Raw genomic sequence first — 21,143 nt, 5'->3', positions numbered from 1 at the left:
GGTGAAAATGCGCAGAGCCAGAACAGTTGCATCGCAGCTTCGACAACACTGCACCGCTTTACACAGCCGGCATAGTAAGTACGCAGCCGGCCAGTCGGTCAGCCATCCAGGCAGCCCGCCCGTGTATGACTCATGCGGAAAAAACGGCACAGGTCTGCAACAAACGGTAAAAAAGACGGCGCCATGTATTTGCGCCGCGGTCGCACGCCGGTAGGCACGTGGCGCCGCCGTGCGGCGTCCGGAAAGCCGCCACGAAGCGAGGCGCGCGCACTGTAGCCGGCAACGGGAAGAGATATACCGGGGGCTGGTCGGCGGCGCGCGCTAGCTTCGCGCGAATGCAGCGAGACGCAACGGGGAGACAAAGATCACGGGAAGCAAGCGGCAGAACCGCGTGTGCATGCCTGCGAAACCGTCTCTCGGCGCAAACCGCCTTCTTCCACTAGATTCGGCTGACGTATGCGAGAGCCTGTACGGCCCACCTATAAATAACCGCAAGCACATTACACTCGCAGAATATCTCCGTAAATCTATCGGATCAGTTCGTAAGATTGGATACCACCCACGACTGCATGCACTGTTCCTTCTCTCGAGGCTTGTGCCGTTTAATAGAAAACGGCATCACGTGCACTTTACTGTTCCTCTCATCACATGACTCCAAAAAAGTTGCAGCTTAGTCCGAAAGGCGAAGCATCCATTGCAGTAACAAATTGGCAGGCAGTCAGGATAACTAGTAGACGTATCGGCGGTATAAACGTGGAAACCTTCGCTTACGAACTGAATTAACACGCATAGTGTCAGCGTGCACAAGCAAACGCGAACACATCCCGCTTGATGACCGCGAACACTCGGTGTCAGAACCCGGCAGCAGCAGCGAAGTGACGTTCGTGCTGTATCGCTTCAACGCAGAACGCCGAGTATATATAAACAGCACGCACAAAGTTACGACCGCCGACGCAACTAACTAACACTAACTACACTGCTCCGAATACCGATCGCTCTCAAGATACAAGATAGAGACGCCACATGCGCAGTTGCAGCCGGAGTAGAACTCCCTTCCCTCCCTCCCCCGGCGCCTCGCGCCCGACTGAAGACGGCGCGCTTCCTCCACACTTTCGTCCCTTCAGCGCGGGCGAGATGGGGAACCAGCGCTGGGTAGGCTGCGCGTCGAAAAGAGTGCGTTGCACGCCGCCCTGGCGACGAAATGCGGCATATTCCAGCCACACAACCAGACGACACACACACATACGCAGCCGTATTATAGTTCGTATGCTCCGTTTTCGCGCCGCTTCCATTGGAGTTTTTGCAAAGAAGCTAGCGCCATCAAGTGAAGAAATGACGAAAGAAGCTTTTTAAGCTTGGTATATTTTTCACAGTGCGTCGCGGCGAGCACGATGCGTGGCTTGCGTGGCTGCCTGCCTCGCAAATCTAGCAGTTATGGCTCCGCTCCTGCTGCGCTATGGTTTCGTAAGTATTAGTTGGCCTGAAAATATTCCATATTTCTCTGGCTAGACATAAAAAATCCTGATGTTACTTCGCCACAGCAGTCAATGGAGAAGAAAGCTTTATCGCATCAGCTGACTCGCGCAAGCAAAGATTTGAGTGCTCCGCTGCTTGATCCGTAACAATCCTGGCTACATTTAGCAGTAATTACATAATTTTGCCGGATGCATCTCAGCGCCGTGTCCTCATCCGCATGCGCATTTTTATAAACACATAGGTGGCTAGTCGCGCGTGCGCCGGCACTATGCGCATACAACTCGCATTACAAGGCAGCTTCCCTCCCACATATTTCTTGGCAAAGAATGGATAATTTTTGCCTTTCGTATCGCACACTTGGTGCGGTGGCGTTGGAAGGGGCTTGGCGGTGGCATTGCGAAGGAAAAATGGCACATATGCCGGATGGTGCATGTATTGCTCATTTTGTTTCCGACGAAATACCGACTCCAGATTCTGCTGTTTGGTACTGTCTGCCATGGCTGAGCGTCTTCACTATCGAATAATCCATGGATACACGCGAAATTTGATTTAGAAACCAGCCCGACACCGCTTGACAAGGCGACAAGACGGGAGCTTACTCCGCTCGCCTGACTGCTTGGATCCAACGCCGCCTCCGTTCTTGTTCGTAGGGTTTAGAAGGAAAGACGCAGAAGGCTATATCCTCCCTCATCCCGACTTAGTTGTGACACTTGTATTGCGCAACAGTATCGTCGGCGCCCTTTAGTTTTCCTTCGACTTTAAGGGCACGCAACGCAATTTTCGTCCACGGAGGAGGCTGCATTGTGCACATTCTGACCGCCAGGGCGGCGCTGCAGGTGCCGTGAAAACTCGAGCGCTGATTCCCCATTGAACCGCGATCGTCGGCTCCCCTCGCACGCTTTCAATCGCACATGCAGCGTAGAGCGCGGGGCAAAGTTATCGCCGTTGGACTTTTTACGGAACCTCAAGGCGACGGCGACAGCACAAATGCGCTTTGAATGTCCACAATTGTTATCGAAATAAAACGGACTACAGTATCACTGACTCGCGTCACCACAAAGCGAATACGGCTCTAAACCATGCTACCCTCAACCTTCTTTCTCGTGTTCCTAGACGGACTGCACCATAGCACGCGAATAGGTTTTCGCGCCAGCGACCAATGTGTGGCGCCATAGTAATGGTCTGGAATGCAGACTATTGGTCAAGTTTACATGTTCCATTGTTTTTTTTTGTGCGTGCAATGTGTCGCCCGTCTTCCCTCCCTCCCGCTGCCTCATGGTACAGGGGACGGGAACTTCGTTAAGCGTTTTCACGCTTTTACTCGTGCCTCTTTTGTCAACATGTATGCGCTGATGGAAATAGTCATACTATTTTTATTATTAGAGCACCGAGGTCAGACCCTCTATAGGTGCTCGAAATCCACGAGGGACAAGTAACTTACAGCTTGACTGCAAGAAGTACCACGCATAAAATGTCTGCGCACGCGCGCTGCAGTGCGTTCCTGACACACGCGGATCTCTTACCGTATTCCCGCGAGGAAAGACACCAATCATCGCGAGAACTAGAACGCGTAGCTTGACCTGCGAAGACGGGCGGTCGTTACGAGACGCGGAGCAAACTCCCGCAGTTTCGAAGACTGCCTCCCCTGTGAAAGGTCTAAATACTATACGGCGGGCAGCGACGAGCTCAGTGTTCTCTTGCACACAGGGAGGAAAAAAAAGTACAAGCACGATCACAGGCGAACAAGCAGGGCAAGTCGAACACGCAGCGCGGAATGCTAAGTATATACGTCTCCGGCTCACCTAATAACAAGAACGGGAGACGCAAAACACACAGCCCGCCACAAGGAGGGCCATGTAGGCTCGCTCCAAACGACATCCTTTATACTCCACGTTGTGTTCGCCGACCGCCCATATGTGATCGTGCAGCCGCCGACATCGAAGCCAGAGTCAAATGGCAGAACGCAATAAAAAGGAAACCGTGCTTGCTCGCTGCGTGATTTAAGAAAAGGAAGAAACAAAAGAAACACAAGACAAATCTGAAGACTTTAGAAACGCCTACACTGAACACGCGAAGGCAACCAACAACGCTCACGCATGCTCGGTCCATGCACGGGAGTTCGTGGAAGCACGAAACAGTGCGTGGACTGAGCGAAACAGCAGCTCCAGGGCTTGATCTCGAACGAGACGTTTCGAGCGTACAGTATTCAGCAGTGTATCGGCACCAGAAGGTAGCGAAGGGCCGGTCTCGCCAGAGTCACAAACTGTCGAGCGAGCGCCGGAACACGACGACGCCTGCAGGATGTCTTCCTCGCACAGGAACATGACGCTCAGGCTGAGCAACATCGGCGTGAGTACGGCGCGATTTTGCGAGCAACGCGTTTGGGCTGAACTGACAGTGTGCCCGTTGCTTAGCATCCATTCAAGCTAGACGGAGCGACACAGGTACATATTGCGGGGAGTTGGAAGAGAAAGGTATATAGGAAGAACGGAGAGACGATTAACCGCATCGTGACTGTAACCTTGAGGTGGGCACCTGAACAGCAGCGTGCCGGGAGGGACGAGAGAGATAACAGAAACAGGAGAAGAAATAATGAAAGATGGAAGGTGAAAACGTAGAAATATATGCCAATATATGCAGTGGGAATACTATGGTTGGCGTGGCGTCGGAATGCGGGCAAGGAATAAAAGCGCCTCGAGAGAAAGAAAAAACAGGTATGATATCTCGTAAACTGCCGCTATTAATTCGAGACGGGGCGCCGCGGTGAAGAAATATGTAGCAAAATGTGGGGGAGGGGCTATTGTTTTCGAACATTCATGCTTGATTTGACAACGCAAGAGCTTGACAGTTCTAGCCATCGACGCCGGGCGAAAAACATATTGCAACACGCCCCATTCCTGCATGTTGCGCAGTGGTACCCGTACGTGTTCATGGACGACAAAGCGGGAGGCGGCTCCCAGATCAGGGGCATCACCGGCTCGATGATCGCCTACATAATGGACTCCATGGGCATCAAGTGAGCCGCACGTGCGCGCACGCTCTCTCTCTCTCTCTCTCTCTCACACACACACACACACACACACGCAAGCACACGCACCGCCATGGCGGAGGTAGCGAAGCCAGCGCAAACCCGACACAGACACCGCATTAGCGCAGGGAAAGAGGCATGCGGCGTGCAGCATTCCCGCCCGCCCTACGCAGCAGCGGCGTAAGCGTTCCCCGTGACGCAACGAGACTCCCGCAGCGCGTGCCGTTATTCGCAGTGTGCGCACAGCTTATGCTGTACAACGACGGCGACCGCAACGCGTGGCGTCGCAGAGAGCCGCGCACGCGTTCTCGAGTTCATTCCCCGCGAGCGCGAGGCTGCACGCGACGGTCCCGGCAACAGACAGCGGCAGTGATTACGGCGCGATTCGCTCGCTCCTCGCTTGCAGTCCCGTAGCGGAGCGTTTCGGTGAGCGGAGAACAAAGCGGCCCTATTGTTGAGACACAAACCGACGCACTGATTCGAAGTTCCATCAGTGTATTTCGGTGTTGTTGAAATAGATTCCACGACCTTGTACCTTTTTGATGTTACCCGATTATACGAAGCCCAGGCTGGACGAAGCCCTTAATTCACCCTAACTACAATATGCGACTTAAAAAAAAGAAAAAAAAACACCCGATCGTGTACTTACAGACGCGGTGTTACGGGATCATATTTCCGAATTTCGTTCCTCTTGCAGCGGCTTTTTAAGTTTGAAATGTTTGAATTCTGTGCGATATGAAGCTCGAATTCACTTCCAAGAATTACTCTGCTATAAGGCAGCAATCAAAAGTGTGCTAACGTGCGAGTATACAAATGGAACGAACTCCTAGTGTACCGGGGTTACAGCCACAGTTCAGTCTCGAGGCGCAGCTCCTATAACCGCGACACAACAGACAGCTGGCGGCCCCACCGCCCAAGCTGTTCGCTTACCGAAAATGGAAATATATATATCAGTAAGATCCGGTGACATGAGCGCCATTCTTTACACATACCTAATACTCAGCCTCGACAACAGCAATAAAAGAGCAGGGAACTAAGTGGGACAAAGATGGAAGAAAATCGGTGTCATTACAGGCAGCACACAACATTCCATAATGACGTGACGTCGACATATCGAACACTAATGACGCAGTTGTCATCGACCAAGCCATCTCGACTTTGCGCGCAGGTATCAACTGGTCCAGCCCCCGGACAATGAATGGGGAGAGCTGAAACCGGACGGCTCCTGGACGGGCATGATGGGTCAACTGCAGAGAAGAGTAAGCGCCTCCAACTTGACTCAAGCACGTCACGCCAGTTCCGCAATACGGGATGCTGTTATGGACATCGAATTCTTCCATATTGTCAAATTCTACAATGGCGGCATTTTGCGCTAATTAGGGGCCGCACAGCAGCCCTCTCTGGTCCAATCAGAGCTGGCAAGATGGCAAATTCGACAATATGCTGGAATTTAGCTATATCCAGGACTGCAACCCCCGTACAGATGCTAGTCTGCAGTTTCGTATGAGCATGATGCTTGGGTTTGTCTAAAACTTAGTCCTTATGGCTTCGAACACCTTTGTGGCTTTGCATATTGATAATTTGCAACATACTGCGTCAAAAATTTTATTCGCAAAGATTAGGCCCATGCACGGAGATTTACTGCCTTGCTGCGTTCGGAAAACTCCAACTTGTTCTTCAACGTGCGAATACGAATTATCACTAACGAGTACTTAAACACAGGGACCGTAGTATAACAGTTCTTTTCATTGCACTCAATCGCACTCAATCACTGGGTCACCTTCGTTATCGCCAGTAACATCCAATCGCTGCAACGGGTGACCCGACATGTATGAATACACTCGAAGAAATGAATACTTCCGCAGTACGACCCCAGATTGCTTTTGCATTCAGACACCATCAGATATCTGATTACACAGCCGGGAGCCGAACTCCCACAACTTCGTTCCCTGTGGCAGAAAGCCACGACCACAGGACCATTGCAAGAGGCGGGTCGGTTTGCCTTGCGGGAAGTTTCTCCACAGTGAGACGAACCCGGTCAGCAGCATTAGCACCGACGCGCAGGAGGCGGACCTGGCATTGGGACCGTTCGTGCTGACCGAGAAGGAGGCGACCGTGGCCAACCCGTCCCCGGCCTACACCGACGAGGACATGGTCATACTCAGCGGCGTCGAGAAGGAGCACAAGTCGAACGTGTACGGATACGTCCGCGCCTTCGACCTTCAGGTGTGGATGGTGCTGCTCTGTTTCCTCGTGGTGGCCGCCAGCGTCGCCGCTGCGGCCGAGATACTGGTACGTACGACGCGGCCTCCGCCATCTCCGTCGCGCGACGAATTTCTGCGGCTGTGGATACAGACCGCTCCTTGCAGGGACACCTTCATTTTCGCAAGCAGATGACAGGTTTACCGTGCTCAGGTGAAACAGAGGGCATGGATTTGTTAGGTGTATTCCCTTTCCACTCTGCAGGGCCCAGCACTTGACGGAAAATGCTTCTGGGTCATGTGGTCGGGATTTTCGTAGCTCTTCCCTCATAATGCAAAGACGTGGACGCTAAGGACAGTGCTCAAACTAAAGCTCTGAAGCACTGAAAACGCTAAAATATCCACAGATTTAGCAGAGAAAGCGAACTTTATGCTTTAGTACATTTAGTTGGCCTGTAGATGCATGCCTCCAGAAAGTTCATACTAAGAGAGTTAAAAAGGCGATGTACATGTAACGATATATGAACGATTACAAACACGCTCGTAGTGTCCGGGGCGGTCCTTTAAAAGGCTTGTTCCCTCTTCTGTCTTGTAGTAACTAAGCGCGGAAACACCGAATATTGCTTCGTCGAACGAACCACCACAAGGACAGTAGAACAGCTTCAAATGCACAATTACCTCCATTACCTACTCGACAAACGGCCCCTACCATAACTACAGGGCACAGAGCCTGACCTTGAAAAAGCACCAAGCATTACACAACAAAATGCGGAGTGTCAGATGCGACACTTATTCCGTGGGACGACGCGCGCAGATTCCGGACATGCGGCTGACCCTCCGCCAGCGGCGACAGCGGCTGGCGCGCATCTTCTGGGTGTACATAGCCTCCATGTTCCTGGAGAGCTCGACGTTCAACTTCGCGAGCCACTCGCAGCGGTTCCTCTTCGGCAGCTGGTTCCTGATGCTAGTCATCCTCATGAACACCTTCGTCGGCTACATGGAGTCGGCGCTCATGCTGAAGGAGGAGACCGACCGCCTGGACACCATCGAGCAGCTGGCCCTCAACCCAAAGGTCCGGCCCATGGTCTTCGAAGCCGCCGGATTTCTCAAGATCATCGAGGTAACACACAACGGCGCTTCCGCCGGTCGCTGGCACCCTAATAGTTTCTTGCCGAGACCACTATAGAGGGAAATGTGGCACTGCATTCACTACAGCCGCCTGAGGGGCATAGCAATGACTTGTACAATTTGGCGTGCTCTTGAAAATGCATAGCGCGACTTCTGTTGCTTCTACGGTTCACATGCTGCCTACAATGCACAATGCGTCTTTAGAACAATTGGGTAGCTTACGCTCGAAGCTCATTCCATCATGGAATTTCAGTACAGGATATCAACACTAGACATTTCATGTCACTATCTAAATGACAATCTGGATAGCGCAGTTCCACAGGTGCTTACTTTTCAAGCTTTAAACTTTACGAGACATGTTTGCAGGTACAAAATGAGTACGATGATAGAATTTACAAACTAAATCAGCCTCATAATTGTCATCCCCATCCCCCCTCCCACACAGATACCTGTGAACTTTTAAGTCTAGCCTTCAGGCCAAGTTTGGGCAAAATTATTACAACCAGCGATTTCAGTTCTGGATATCAAGCACTGCAGTGTCGGTACGCGCAGGTTAGCGTGAGATTTCCCCCTGGTATGTGCAGAAAGTGGCAAGTACACCTCGGAACGGAAATATGGGGGGACCACGGGATCCGAAAACCTAAACAAGGAACCGTCGAGAAACTACGTGCCCATGCAAATTCATCTTACACTTCGCTATGAGCAAACCTAAGTGCACTTGTCACTTTCAGAGTGCCACTCACAATTTGCTAAGAAATGATTTTTAGCCACAGCTATATGGTTCGTATGTACACTGCCTTGCTCATGAGTGCGCGCCATCCATGTACATACGGTCATGACGCTGCACAAATTCATCCTTGCACGTATTGCATATATGTTATCACAAGCACTTTCCCAATCACTAGCATCACCTTTCTGGACCGGATATTTGCACTACTTGCAATGCGCAGCCAAATAGCTGGGCACAGTGAGCCATACATGTTCTCGCAGTCTCACTCTTCTCCAGTGTGACACGCAGCGCAAAGTAACCGTCAACGTGCGCTTGACAATCGTAACGCGCTCACGCAACGGACGCGCAGGAAGCGGAGGGCTACGCGTTCGAGAAGGTGCTGGCCACCATGAAGGAGTTCAGCGAGGGCCAGCAAGCCGAGGAAGAGGTGCGCGGAGAGGAGCTGTTCACGCCCCCGTACCTGCTCATGGTGCTCAAGAAGGAGGCGGCCATCCTCATGGAGAGAATATCGCTGCTCGCGAGGGTGTCGCAGCACTGCTACGACGTCGAGCTCAAGGGCGAGGGGCTCTTTCACCTGGGCCGACGGCGGATACTGCAGATCAAGATGGTCTTCTACGTCCGGAAGGATATGGACCGGAAGCTGCAGGTATATATGCGGGCATGGTACAGCACGCCAATTAATTGTGCGCATACGGGAGGGCGTCAGGACTGCCATCCTTGAGATTCGCAAGTCACGCGTTAAAAGGGACCTTATAGCACACCCGGCAACTCGTGAACGCTAAAATTCGTAAAAAGTGCTGCGGCCACGACAGGAGAGAGGAAGGGGGCGGAGCTGTAAAGCAAGCATTTTCTAAATGTTTGTTGGCAGCATGTACCTTTCGTGAGATACATACGCACTTTATGTAGCTGGAAGCTCGGAACATTAGAGACTGCAAAGAACCGCAGTGCATTTTCGTAACGTTTTTTTTTTTCAGAAATTTTGATGTTAATTTTGCCACACTCAGGAACATGTCTGAATAAACTTGGTCGGAACATTACCTTCGAGATCGGGCAGCACTTGCCGTCCTGTATCCGAGGCCATAAGGGTGGCACAGGTATTATCACAACTTGTTTCTTTGTGCGCACCGTATCACATCTTGCAGTCTGCATCTCTCCACTGTTCTACACCGTTAAACCTTTTTCACGAGCAGAAGCTATTTCTAGTAAAACTTGGCGAAACATTTGTAAAAACGTAGAACGAAATCAAATTCGTACACGTCAGGAAGAATTCGGGAGTTGGCATGCAGGTATGAATTAGTGTAGGCAACACATGACAACTACTAAATTGATTCTTATACCGAAAGCCGGAGAGTGCTATGTCGAAACGATGCAAGAGCGCATGCAGGCACAATTTTGGTCTTAAAAGCGCACTGAAATCGCAGCACACTTATTTCAGCATTCAGCACTGATCGCAACGCAGCAGCGGACGCAACCTGAATTTGAACGCACGGCTTCGTGTTCCGAGAATTCCGAGAGTTCCTATACCCACAATTACATTATGTCATTGGCAGGAATAGTCTTGCTAATCCTAACACTACCAGGTTCTCTTTACAAAATAACCTTTTACTTCCAAAATCGCGCAGCAACTATGGCAAACTAACTGTTGGTTTCGCTAGTGTGAAAATGTGGAATCATTTACCTACTCACGTGAAATCCTCACCTACATTACCGTCATACCAACGTTCACTGAGAGCTTATATTAATACCCTGTAAACTGTATCTATTCTTTAAAGCATGTTTATGTTGCTTATTGATTTAATTTATTTTATGTTGTGATGTGTTGCCATAGGTTATATTACTTTAACACTGTAGAAATTGTGTAATTCATTCCTTGTTTATAACCGCAACTGACGCCTTTTTATTTATATATTATTATGTAACTAAGAACAAGAGGTCCCGCTGCAGTTTATAACTGTGGGACCTCTTTCTGTATAACTTGTACTGCGTATATGTACCACTAATGGATGAAGCAAAACTTGAAACTTGAAACCCATGACATAGCTCTGCAACGAAACCAATGGCAGCAATGCCACTCATCCAAATGCGATCTCGCTATAGGATACGAATTAATAGGCAATGAAGGCAGAGAAAAGCATAAGGGAAATTCTTATGTCGATAAGAATTAACTCGGTCACGTGGTCGGGATTTGGAAATACAGTAATCAGAAATATAGAAAGAAAAAGAAATAAGTTAACCAAAAGAGCACTTGCCACAGGTGGGAAGTTATCTTTTCGTCGACAGTCACTCTCCTCTAGCGTATTCCTGTATTTTAATCTAACATCATTACCTTCCCCTATGCTTTATCTGCCTTCATATCCTGTTGTACTAGCACTGCGTGCAAAAAAAAAAAAAGAATCTAGATTCCTGGATCCCCTCTCACTGAGACGAGGGAGTGCGCGGCCGTGAATCGCATGAGAGATGGCCATCTCGACGGACCGCGCGCCGGAGCTACGCGACTGAGGAAACCTCGAGGACGGCCAGCTACGCAGAGCTGCACAGTCGCTATATGCCGGACCAGTGTGTGATAAAGGGGCGGGGATCCGACACGAAGAAGAGATAGCGCTGGCGCGGAACAGCCATCGAGGCAGACACTCGCGCTTATAGGGAACAATCATAATCCACCCAGATTCTAGCTTAGGGGCGCCCGCGTGGCTGGGAAAGCGCCGCGGGAGGCGCTAATTACGAAAGCGCGCGGGCGCAGCATACAATGCGCGTCATATTTTGCATAAGTATGGCCCGCTCTCTCTCCCTCTCGAGAGAGCGAGGCGAAAGCCTCCCGACGTAATTTCCATTGTCTTCCGGAACACGGACTGCAGTGTTCTCTTGCTTTGGCGCCATTATAAGGAGAAGGGCGTCCACGCTTCCTCGTGCGAGTCTGCCTCGGAACACAGCATGCGCATCGCGTACAACCCGATTCCCAGAGACGGCAATCAGCGACAACCATTGGGAATATATGCCAGGCAATCCACAACGCCATTCTCACGAGGCAGGTGTTGCAACGCTGCCACAGAAAAAGAAAGAAGAAAGCAAGAAGAAAGGAAGAGAAAGAAAAGACCTGGATCGTTAAATCCGTGCGAAGACGGCATTAGCTGGCGCCAAAAGCCGCTGCAATCAGAAAAAAGACGGACAAGATGCTTAGCAGTATGACGCGCAACTCGTGACGCCGCAAGCAAACTTGACTGATACTCGTCGCCGCAACAAAGCGCGCCACAATTAGCGTTCACTGAACCGCTCACACCATCTTCCAAATTTGCGGCAATCTACCTAGTGTGAAACAATCTACGTCGTTTTAGGTTCACATGCTACACAGGCTTACTATATAGAGGCGCCGAAGTGGATGGGTTATGCTCTGAATAACATCAACCGCACGGGCTTGTAACGCACCTGAACACCAAGTCGCCGGTATGATTGGGTCCCGTCCTCAAAGGGCCCCTCACCAGGTCTGGCCATCTTAAGCTGACAAGCGCAGTGCCTACCATGTGCGCTAACGATCCTGCCTGCCGAGTATTATAACCCTATGCACCGCCGAAAGAGCTTAAATTTAAAACCAAAGGCCGTTCGGCCCCTTTTCCTTGCGGGCGCCGCCCTCCCAGCCAGACATTCGACGTATCCGTACAAGTGCACTACATGGCCGTGCTGTGGCGTCACTCAGTGACACGTGACTTCAAAAATTATTTGAGGCAACATCAGTTATTAGTTCAATATGCTGCTTCCGTAGACAAATTAAAGTTTAGAGAAATAACAGAACATTCAATACGAATGTCTCGGTCTTTTACTTGGTACCGTAGCGAGAGGTGTACTACCGTTTTGTCTGCTTGTTCGCACGCTTGCGCGCAGAGAACGAAACTAATTTTCTACCGTGTTCCAGCTTAGCGATCATGCTCTTTCATCCTCTCGCGTTTGCCTCGGCGCTCGTAACTGTGGCACGGACTTGTAGCACTAATGTTCTCGTGCTGAGCGCTCAAAATCGTCCGCTGTGCGAAACAAGAGAAAGGCAACAGTACGCGCGCGAGACCGTCACTGCAGAAGTGCGCCACTCAGAAAGAAAAAAAAAAAAAGATGCGAGAGAAAAAGCGAGGCCCATGACGTATTCGTCAACCATCCTCCGGCGCCCGTATGGGAGAACGTTGTGAAGGAATTTCGCTTGCGGAGGCTAGATAGGGCAAGTGGAGAGAGTGCCGACGGTGACGCTCGCCTCCTGATATCACGGGTTCGCGGTACTACGAATATTTGTCTCTGGTACTAATGAATTTGAAATCATTCTATATATATATATATATCGGTATACGATGTGTAGGTGCGCGTGTACACGCCTTATGAATTAACGCCTTAGCCACTGAGCCACCATGGTGGGCATGTGGCCCACCGTCCAAGGGAAGCCTAAATCGCCCTTCCGCGGTACGCCGGATAGCGTCAACACCGCGCGGGATCGTGTCCAGGGATGTTTTACGCGCTGAAAGTACATAGGTCTCCCAGGCTCCCGCTGCTTTGGACACCACTTGTGCCAATCTATGGCCCGCAAGCTTTCATATACGCGACCCGCGACGAAGCTGCAGCTAATATGACGAGCCGTTCCATTCTCGCACAATCTTCCGCCGCTGTCAAACTTTAGCCGGGTCGCAACGTGTGGGGCAGACTCGACAACAACGAGATGGGACTTGTGTAAGCAGACCGTGCCGCTGTGGGCAGTTGCTTCCAGGTCTCGCAACATCTCGCAACAAGAGACGCCGTTCACGCATTGATCGGCGTTGATGTTCTTGCTACACTTTTACATCTACTCTTCTACATCTTATTGCTACTCTTCTACAGGTCTCCTGCGTTACGGCCACAAAAGAGAACATACTCTGACGCAAGTGAGCGCCTATACATCACAGAGCGCCTATGTCACGTGTGCAAATGCCACGCTGCACCGCCACGCGAGATCTGTCAGAGGTTCAATTTCACTATTTCCACGTCACGAGTGCCCCGGCAAGACAAGCAGCAGCTGTTTCGAGCGCGGCGATACATAAATATGACAGCGCACGCCAGCCTTCACACAGAGCGTCGGCGCACGGCTGCTCCCGCCCGCCTTGGTTGAGACTTTATACGCGTACGATGCTTGAACATGTAAAGGCGTGTGCATTCCTACACTGTTCCGTTTACGCATACTGTGTCTTCAAAACTGTGCATATACAAACTTAATTAACTGCGGGCTGTCTTTCACTAATTGAACTCAACGCTCTTTTTTTTACTTTCTTTTGACAGAGCAGCTGCAGAAACAAAAAAACAGAAATCACTTTTTTTGTCACAGTGTCACAAACGGGACACTAAGGGTCAGATTATGGCGTCCCTCTTTAAGCCTATTCATCGCAAACTATTCGGATAGCCTTACCAGCGAGAGCTAGCCTTAAGACCGACACTCACATCAGCTTTTGCCAAAAAAGATTTGACAGCGGCCTTCCACTGCCATGCAGGATGAAATCTTCCGTCGAGTCCGCTGGATAATGGACACCGGCCTGAACCTCTACTGGCACGAGGACCTGGTTCCGGATCCTGGACCGTGCTGGACACGCTTTCATCCGGACCACTTGCATGACTACCAGCCGCTAACCTTCAAGGACTTCGCGGCCATTTTCTACATGATGCTCGTGTCCCAGGGCTGCGCATGGCTGGGATTCTTCGTGGAGCTGGTGTTGTACTACTGCTGCTGCTTGAAGACTCGCACCGAGATGGATCACGACACGTTTATCAACTAGGACCGCCTCACCCCCACCCCCATTTTTTTTATTTTCGTCCCGTTGAATTTTCATGTCTGGAGGGCACAAACTTCAGAAAGGGTGCGTTCCGAATGGGCCACGTTCCCGTTCCATTTAGTCGTCAATTCGTCCAACCTCTTAGCGAGCGAGCTCTGCGTAGTTTCTCAAGCAAATGTTAGTCAAGCCGGCAACGGCATCACGCAAGCAATATTATCCTACAGAACGACCGGGACTGCACGCTAGACAAAGCGAAGTTAGCGCTCGCTCCATCTCCGGCTTGCTTTTGCGCTGGTCATGTTTAGTATAGATCAATAACTAGCCCAGCCCATGCACGCTAAAGACAAGGTCCTGGTAGCCCCGTAGAATCTAGAATTGGCTGCCACCGCTAATAAATGCTGTTATTATCCTAAGTGCGCAAGGACGCAAATAGCAAACCACATGCGTGTTTTTTTAAAGGCCTCTAGTAGACCAATGAGCTAACGCAATAGAATCCTAAACATCGTTCTGGGAGCCTTAAAATGTCACTCAGCTGAGGGTTTAGTGGACTTGCAATAGGGCGTTTGAGTGTGCCGGCCACTACAGCCATGCGGCAACTGATACGCCGCAATATTTTATCGCGAAAGATAACCGACTCCGAAAGATACGAAAGCAGCGTGCAGACGAAGCACAAGGTACAAAGATTGCTGGGGCAATTTGGCCGAGCCCTTCACACAAACTAGAGACTTGCGACGACAGGCTTGGCATTAAACTCGAGGACAGGGCTAAAGACCAGTTATCTTTTCGTGGACATTCTTCCCCGACGGCACGACTCCTCGAGCGTGGCGTTTGTCAGATGGCGAAAATAAACGACAGCTTTCGGACGGGACTGCAATCTTCGTATCGCAAGGACCACCGGGGCGCTTCGAGACCGCCTCGTTCCTTCCGGCTTCCTCCGCCAAACTATCTACTACTATCGCTAAACTAACCAATCCCGGCCGGCTAAAGCCTCCCGTCTCAGCCCGACGGCTATATGGTCCGCCGGACAACCGAGACAATGCACGCAACCACACGCAACACCCCGCCTCCGGGAGAGGCAACAAAACAACCAAACAGGCAGATGGAAAGGGGGCGTGGCAGCTGGTCGCGCCGACGTCGGCGTCGCCGTCCACACCGCCGCAAAACGCATTCCTGGCGGCAAAGCACCGCCACTGCAAAGAAAGCAAGAGGCGAGAGGGAGAGAGGCAAAGTGAGACAATGTCACGCCTCCGACTCTCCTCCTTCTCGTCTTCCAACCTAGCGGGGGGGGGGTGTAGGGGGGGGGGGCACGGATCGCTATGGCCCCCGCGATGCTGAGCAGCGCGGGCAGGCGAGAGACGTTCTCGCACGGTCCCGAAATCGCACGCGAGGAGGGCCGAAAAGCGCGCGACGACGGACGGGCTGCCGCACAATGGAAGACGACGTCGGCTGCTCGTCAGCGGCGAGGGGGCAACGCTCTGCGGAGCGCCAACGCCAGCGATGCAGCAGCAGCAGCAGCGCGGTCCGGCCCAGTCCGGCCAGACAGGCAGGCAGCGCGCGGGCAAGGCGGCGGGCAGACAATGACCCGCGGCGCGCTCACGGTGGACAACGACCGCGGCCCGCAGGACGGCGAGGAGGACGGACACGCGCCACGCTGGCACGGGCGGACGGACGGTGCGGCTCGTCCGCAACCAGTGTGGCAGGGTCCCCGGGGGCAGAAAAAGGAATAGGAAGCGCCGGTGTCACGAGCCGTCCACGGCCCGGACGGCCACCGAAGGACGGCGACGTCGGAAGCGGCCCTGTCTCCGAAAGCACGAAGATGCACTTAAAGGAGTACAGACACATTTTGATCGCCACCTTTCGTAGCTTTAAACGGAGGTTCGAACCTTCTAAACCCTAGAAATACCGGCAAGCCTCTACTGTAATACTTGTTTCCACGAGACGGTTTTGGTGACCAGGAGGTGCGTCATGATGTCATGACACATTGACTCGCTCTGTTTGTGCGATCGCCGATGTTACCACACGCAAACGCAGCCAGAAGAAACCGTGCAGCGTTCCCTTTTAGGACCAGCGTCATCATGCCTAGCCTCATTACTACACGACGTCGGCAAAGTTTGCTCCGTCATGACCATGTCGATTTCAAGTTCGGTGTTTCAAGAACTTACCAAATTAAAATGTTCGAACTTACAGCTCTAAGCGTCCTCTGACGCACGAGAAGCGTGTAGTAGATTTTTGCTTGAAAGAATCCTGTAGTATAGCGCCTGCAACTACGAAAATACGTGAAAAAATTGAGTATATAGGGATTTAAGGTGGGCTTCTCGTTCCTATGGCAAAGTATATCGTCGGGTCACGGCAAACGCTGCACCCAAATATGCACACTCCGCGCGTGAGTCTGCTGCTCGACACGATTCATGGCCAGCTGTGCCAGTTTTATGCACACCTTGCCCTGACAAATGGACGTTTCTGATCAGAACGAAATATGCATTTTAAAGGATGCTAGTTGGATGTCTCATTACTGTGCTGTGGCACTGACCTCAAGGGGATGCTCAGGGTCCGGTTGGGGACGCAGGCTCCGACATGCAGGTACGGAGTCCTGGCAGAACTACAGGGTGCGCAAAGCTGGCGAAATGCGACGTCTCGCATACCTTTCTCGCGGTGCTCCTGGACATCAGAGATATTTTAGATATCTGTGGAGATATGCCAAAACGTCAGAGATCAGAGCAACAGCTAACGCCCGCGGAAGGACGAACGTACCGTTCAGCGATTGAGGGGTTCAGAACATTGTGCTCAGTCTCATATTACCCACACGAAAGCTAAGTGACTGCGTGAACTCGCGACCAAAGTATAGCACATCATGAGTGAAAAAATGATATCGGGAAGTGTGACCATATTTCGATGTAACATTACATCTCGTACTTTTATGTCACAAGAGACGGCGTAATTATTGGAAAATGCCACAGATGACAACCACCGAATGGTGCCTAATGACAACCAAACAAGCGGGCTGAAGTTTTTACGACCAGCGCGCGCCGCTAGCACTCGCTGCAACAACATAGCACTTGGCATACTGCAGGCACGAAGGCGCACTACTAATACGCGATTTCCCCTAACTATACGTCCAGACGCTGCAGATTCACTATATGAAGTATTTCCGCAGAAAGCGCAGCAGATCAGTAACGACTGCACTGCGAAGCGCGCGCGCGCGGATTGAGCGAGACTTCTATGACCTCACTAATCCGGCGGCAAGATTTCGCAACGTTCCCGGCTATGTCTAGCTGTTTTGCGTGTCCCTTTTTGAACACTTTCCGCAATTCTTACGAACATCAACGAGAATATCGAAAGTTCACCGCACAAAACTAGAAACATTTCTGTACCCTCCCATGGGCTTCAACCAGGCGGTTGTTGACAGCGAACTTAACCAACCGTCGCCTGCATAATTAGAGAGCTCCATAATAAAACGGACGCGCGGCTCATTCCGACTAGTCGGTCATGAAATCGCGTCAAAACGACGCAAGAGCGCTCGGAGCTGACGAGCAGACAAATACGGCGTTGAAGAGCTCCCCTCTCCCCCCTCCTCACCCCACTGAGCCAGTACACGTGCCTGCAGCGGTATTTCTTTTCCCGTGTAAATGACAAAGACGAGCGATCGCCCCGTCCGGTGCTACCATCCGAAGGTACTAAAACTCACGTGACCAAGGGATGACGTTATGTTCCCGGCGCTGTACCTGCTGCTGCTCGCACTGCCAAATCCCACGCTGAACAGCCACGGCACCGGACGGACGCCGTGACCCACACCCAAAAAAACTGACCTTGTCCAATTAATGAATTGAATGCTGTCGCATTCAATTCCCGCTAGGAGACTTTTCTAACTTTCTTTGCGAATGGAATTTATATTTGCGTAAGCTATGATGCAATATTCGTAATTACGGAACAAGGCCAAACTCGTTAAGCTTGAGGAAAAATTAGGTCAAGTTGGTAGGCATGTAAGTGTATATGGTCCAAATATTAAACAAACTGCTTTGATTAAATCGACGAAAAGACACCCGTAAGCTGCTTAAGGCGGGACATCCTTAACGAATGACTGGAAATCACTGAGCGGAAGTCCACGCGTTTGGTCAGCGACTGGCGTCTTAAGGCGCAAGGAACCGCGCTTCGCCTGCAGCAGAATCATTCGGCACAGTCACCGCTTGCAGCTGACTGTCCCTGCAAGTCTCAACAAATGTTTATATTCGAACAGAAACAAATATTTGACAATCCAGTAGCAAGGACAATTCCATACGTATTCGAAGTGTCGAATATTTGCGCACCCCTAGCGCGAGACACTACGGACACATCGAACGCAATTGGGTTGTTCCTTTGCAGATTTCTTTTGCCGGGGTATGCGCGTTTGGCGGCGCCGGGCGACTGGCCGAAACCGGCTGCTTGCTCTGCGAGTGACGGGCCAAGAAGAGAGACCTGCTTCGTCCTTCGTCGATTTGTGAGCGCTGCACAAAAACGCATCACAAAAGACGAGAGCTCGCGTACAGTCACGGCCTAGTTGCAAGCGATTGGGGGGTGCGGCCTATCTGCAAGGAACGAGAGCGCATAAAGGAGAGGGGCCATGTGGCAGGCCTTGGCGGGCGTCTGTTGTCGCCGCCGCGCGTGACGAAGAGTGTTTGCTCTCTCTCTCTCTCTCTCTCTCTCTCTCTGGGGAGATCCAGAGCCGGAAACGCATGCCGCTCCGTTCAGCAACGGCCGAAGAACTATACATACACCTTCCAAGAAAAGCTAGTAGATTTCGTCGTCCCTTAGGAGATAATTTTCGGGCAGATGATTTTCACCACCTAGGGTTCCTTGAGGTTCACTTTTCTTCCCCCTCTTTTCTGTTTTGTGTGGGGACGGAGACGGAGTTAACAGCGGTCGAACAAGACATCTATATGGAGCTGAAGTTTCGACAAGGGCCCTTCTCTTCGTCAGTGCAAGTTACACCAGGCGATTGTCTTTTTTTAATTCGCAAGTAATGAGATTTTACGTTCCAAAGGTATACTTATGTATTCGAGTGAACCTTTTGCTTAACACTGTAACACCCAAATTAAAGCTTACACTTAAATAAAGCTTGTCCACCTTTATATTTGGCCACGGAGAGGCGATTTGTACAGAAAAAAAAAGGTTATGTAAGTTAACAATTTGTATAGTAATTGGTGTATAGCTGAATTATCCACAAGTAAGAAGTTTCTCCAGCTTATCAAAAACGATAGTAGGCTAGGCGTTAGGCGGCCGTGCTGACATCAGAATTTTGGCGACGGTTATCGAACAATGTAAAAAGGAAACTAGTGCTATTTTGGCAGAAAAACACTCGAAGCGCTGACCCAGTGTGCTTATCTATGCGGGCAACGCAGCGTCGGATAAAGCCCACTGCGAGCAAGAAATAAAGAATGGGGGAGGAGGAGGAGATAAACTGCAGCACTGCTCTACTGCCCAGTAAAATTTGACGCCGCAGTGAACTCGTAACGGGCACGACAGCACGTTTTCCCAGAAGCGTTTGTAAGCAGGCCGCAACAGAACATACCAGATTACAAAACCATTCCCAGAAACTCCACCTATGAGAGCCCAGCAATCATATGTCCGGGCGAGGCTGACAATGATGGAAAAACCGGCCACGTCGAAGATCTACAATGCACCTAAAGATACATAAATGCAATTTAATGGAAAATATTTATCGTCACAAAGCTAAACAAGGTCTACGACAGACACCAAAGTCACTGTGCCACAACAGAGAGCAAATAATTGCACAAAACTAGGTTGACAAACCAATTTCAATGCTAGTGAAAGAACAAAAATGACTAATGACCAAAGCAAGCTATAACAAAACGTTAATCCCAGACACGTTGGTAAGCATGAAACGTAGGCCGAAACTAACGACCGAAATGTACAGCTCGACTGGTCGAAGGCCGGAACACGACACTGTCATCGTTTTGTCGCGATCTACACATTTCAATCGTGAATTCGGGCCGACTAGGCGCCGACATGCTTAGGCAACCATAATTCAATAAGACTGGAGTAGGCCACAGGAGATGCGGGTATTTAAGGAAACGAAACTGCCCGGATAATGTTCCGAATCTGCCTTATAGAAACGTACCCGGTCGAGGAAAGAAGGCACGATTACTCTATGTGCCACTGAAAGATACTGCAATCTGTGCGCTGCTGAAGAAAAAAAAAAAGTAGGACAGAACGGCAAATCGAGAAAAAAAAAGTGACTGAAAAAGACTGAATGGCGATGGGGGTAAATGAAAGGGGGGGGGGGGGGAGGGACAGAGAAAACGAAGTTGCGTACAGACAACGAATTCGAAGTGGAGTCCCGCGAAGGCGATTTTTAAGCTTGCCGGGGCCGGCCCCTACAGAGCTAGTGTTTCAACGCGCGCTCCCCCCCGGCAACACATGCCGCAGCTACAGCAACGGCAGCAGCAAGGCGGTCGACGTCGCGCTCGACGGAGTCGGCATGAGTCACTCGCGTGCGAGCGAGAAGCATATGAAAGGGGGTCGGGAGAAACGAGGGGGAGGGACGGCCAAGAAGGCCACAGAGGCGGCGACGACGGCGCGATCTGGGCTTTCCCTACAAACGCTTCGCGCCGCAACCCGTGAGTCACGCGAGCGCCAACGCCCTCCTCGCCCGACGAGTACGTCGCAGACAAGCAGCCACGGATGCAACACAACACGCGCCGCCGCCGCCGCCGCCCCGTAACAACTAACGGTCGCCGACTACGACATCTGCCGCAGAGCGCGGTAAATATCGGACGGCTGACGATGGGGCTGAAGAGGGTCCGACCATCCCG

The 21,143-nt window shown here is 51.2% G+C and overlaps 2 protein-coding genes across 3 annotated transcripts in view; one reads left to right on the top strand and one right to left on the bottom strand.

The window, feature by feature from the left end:
• The window catches only part of LOC135919801 (uncharacterized), a 111,852-nt gene that overhangs the window by 83,586 nt on the left and 7,123 nt on the right, over positions 1–21,143 (bottom strand). Inside the window, exon 1 of one of the 2 annotated variants that reach the window (XM_065453747.1) lies at positions 16,865–16,998. The exons of the other annotated variant lie outside the window; for it this stretch is intronic. Within the exon in view, the coding sequence (XP_065309819.1) occupies positions 16,865–16,974 (110 nt within the window). The 5' untranslated portion in view covers positions 16,975–16,998. Of the gene's footprint in view, positions 1–16,864; positions 16,999–21,143 lie in introns of those variants that run through there. 2 annotated transcript variants of the gene reach the window in all.
• On the top strand, positions 47–15,378 carry LOC135919220 (probable glutamate receptor). Its single transcript, XM_065452924.2, has 7 exons — positions 47–74; positions 4,389–4,492; positions 5,673–5,763; positions 6,569–6,796; positions 7,520–7,825; positions 8,913–9,209; positions 14,056–15,378. Exons 2-7 carry the CDS (start codon positions 4,407–4,409, stop codon positions 14,335–14,337), a joined length of 1,290 nt encoding a protein of 429 aa, XP_065308996.1. The 5' UTR covers positions 47–74; positions 4,389–4,406; the 3' UTR covers positions 14,338–15,378.

Source organism: Dermacentor albipictus, chromosome 2, assembly GCF_038994185.2.
Source record: "Dermacentor albipictus isolate Rhodes 1998 colony chromosome 2, USDA_Dalb.pri_finalv2, whole genome shotgun sequence".
Taxonomy (NCBI): domain Eukaryota; kingdom Metazoa; phylum Arthropoda; class Arachnida; order Ixodida; family Ixodidae; genus Dermacentor; species Dermacentor albipictus.
The sequence above is the reverse complement of the archived record's forward strand: the minus strand, read 5'-3'. Positions and strand labels throughout refer to the sequence as shown.

Bases quoted from the DNA above. Each gene is read 5' to 3' on its own strand.
- LOC135919220 (XM_065452924.2), top strand. From the start codon at position 4,407: ATGGACGACAAAGCGGGAGGCGGCTCCCAGATCAGGGGCATCACCGGC. The intron at 6,797-7,519 runs GTACGTACGACG...CGACGCGCGCAG, and splicing joins CCGCTGCGGCCGAGATACTG to ATTCCGGACATGCGGCTGAC. The intron at 9,210-14,055 runs GTATATATGCGG...ACTGCCATGCAG, and splicing joins ATATGGACCGGAAGCTGCAG to GATGAAATCTTCCGTCGAGT.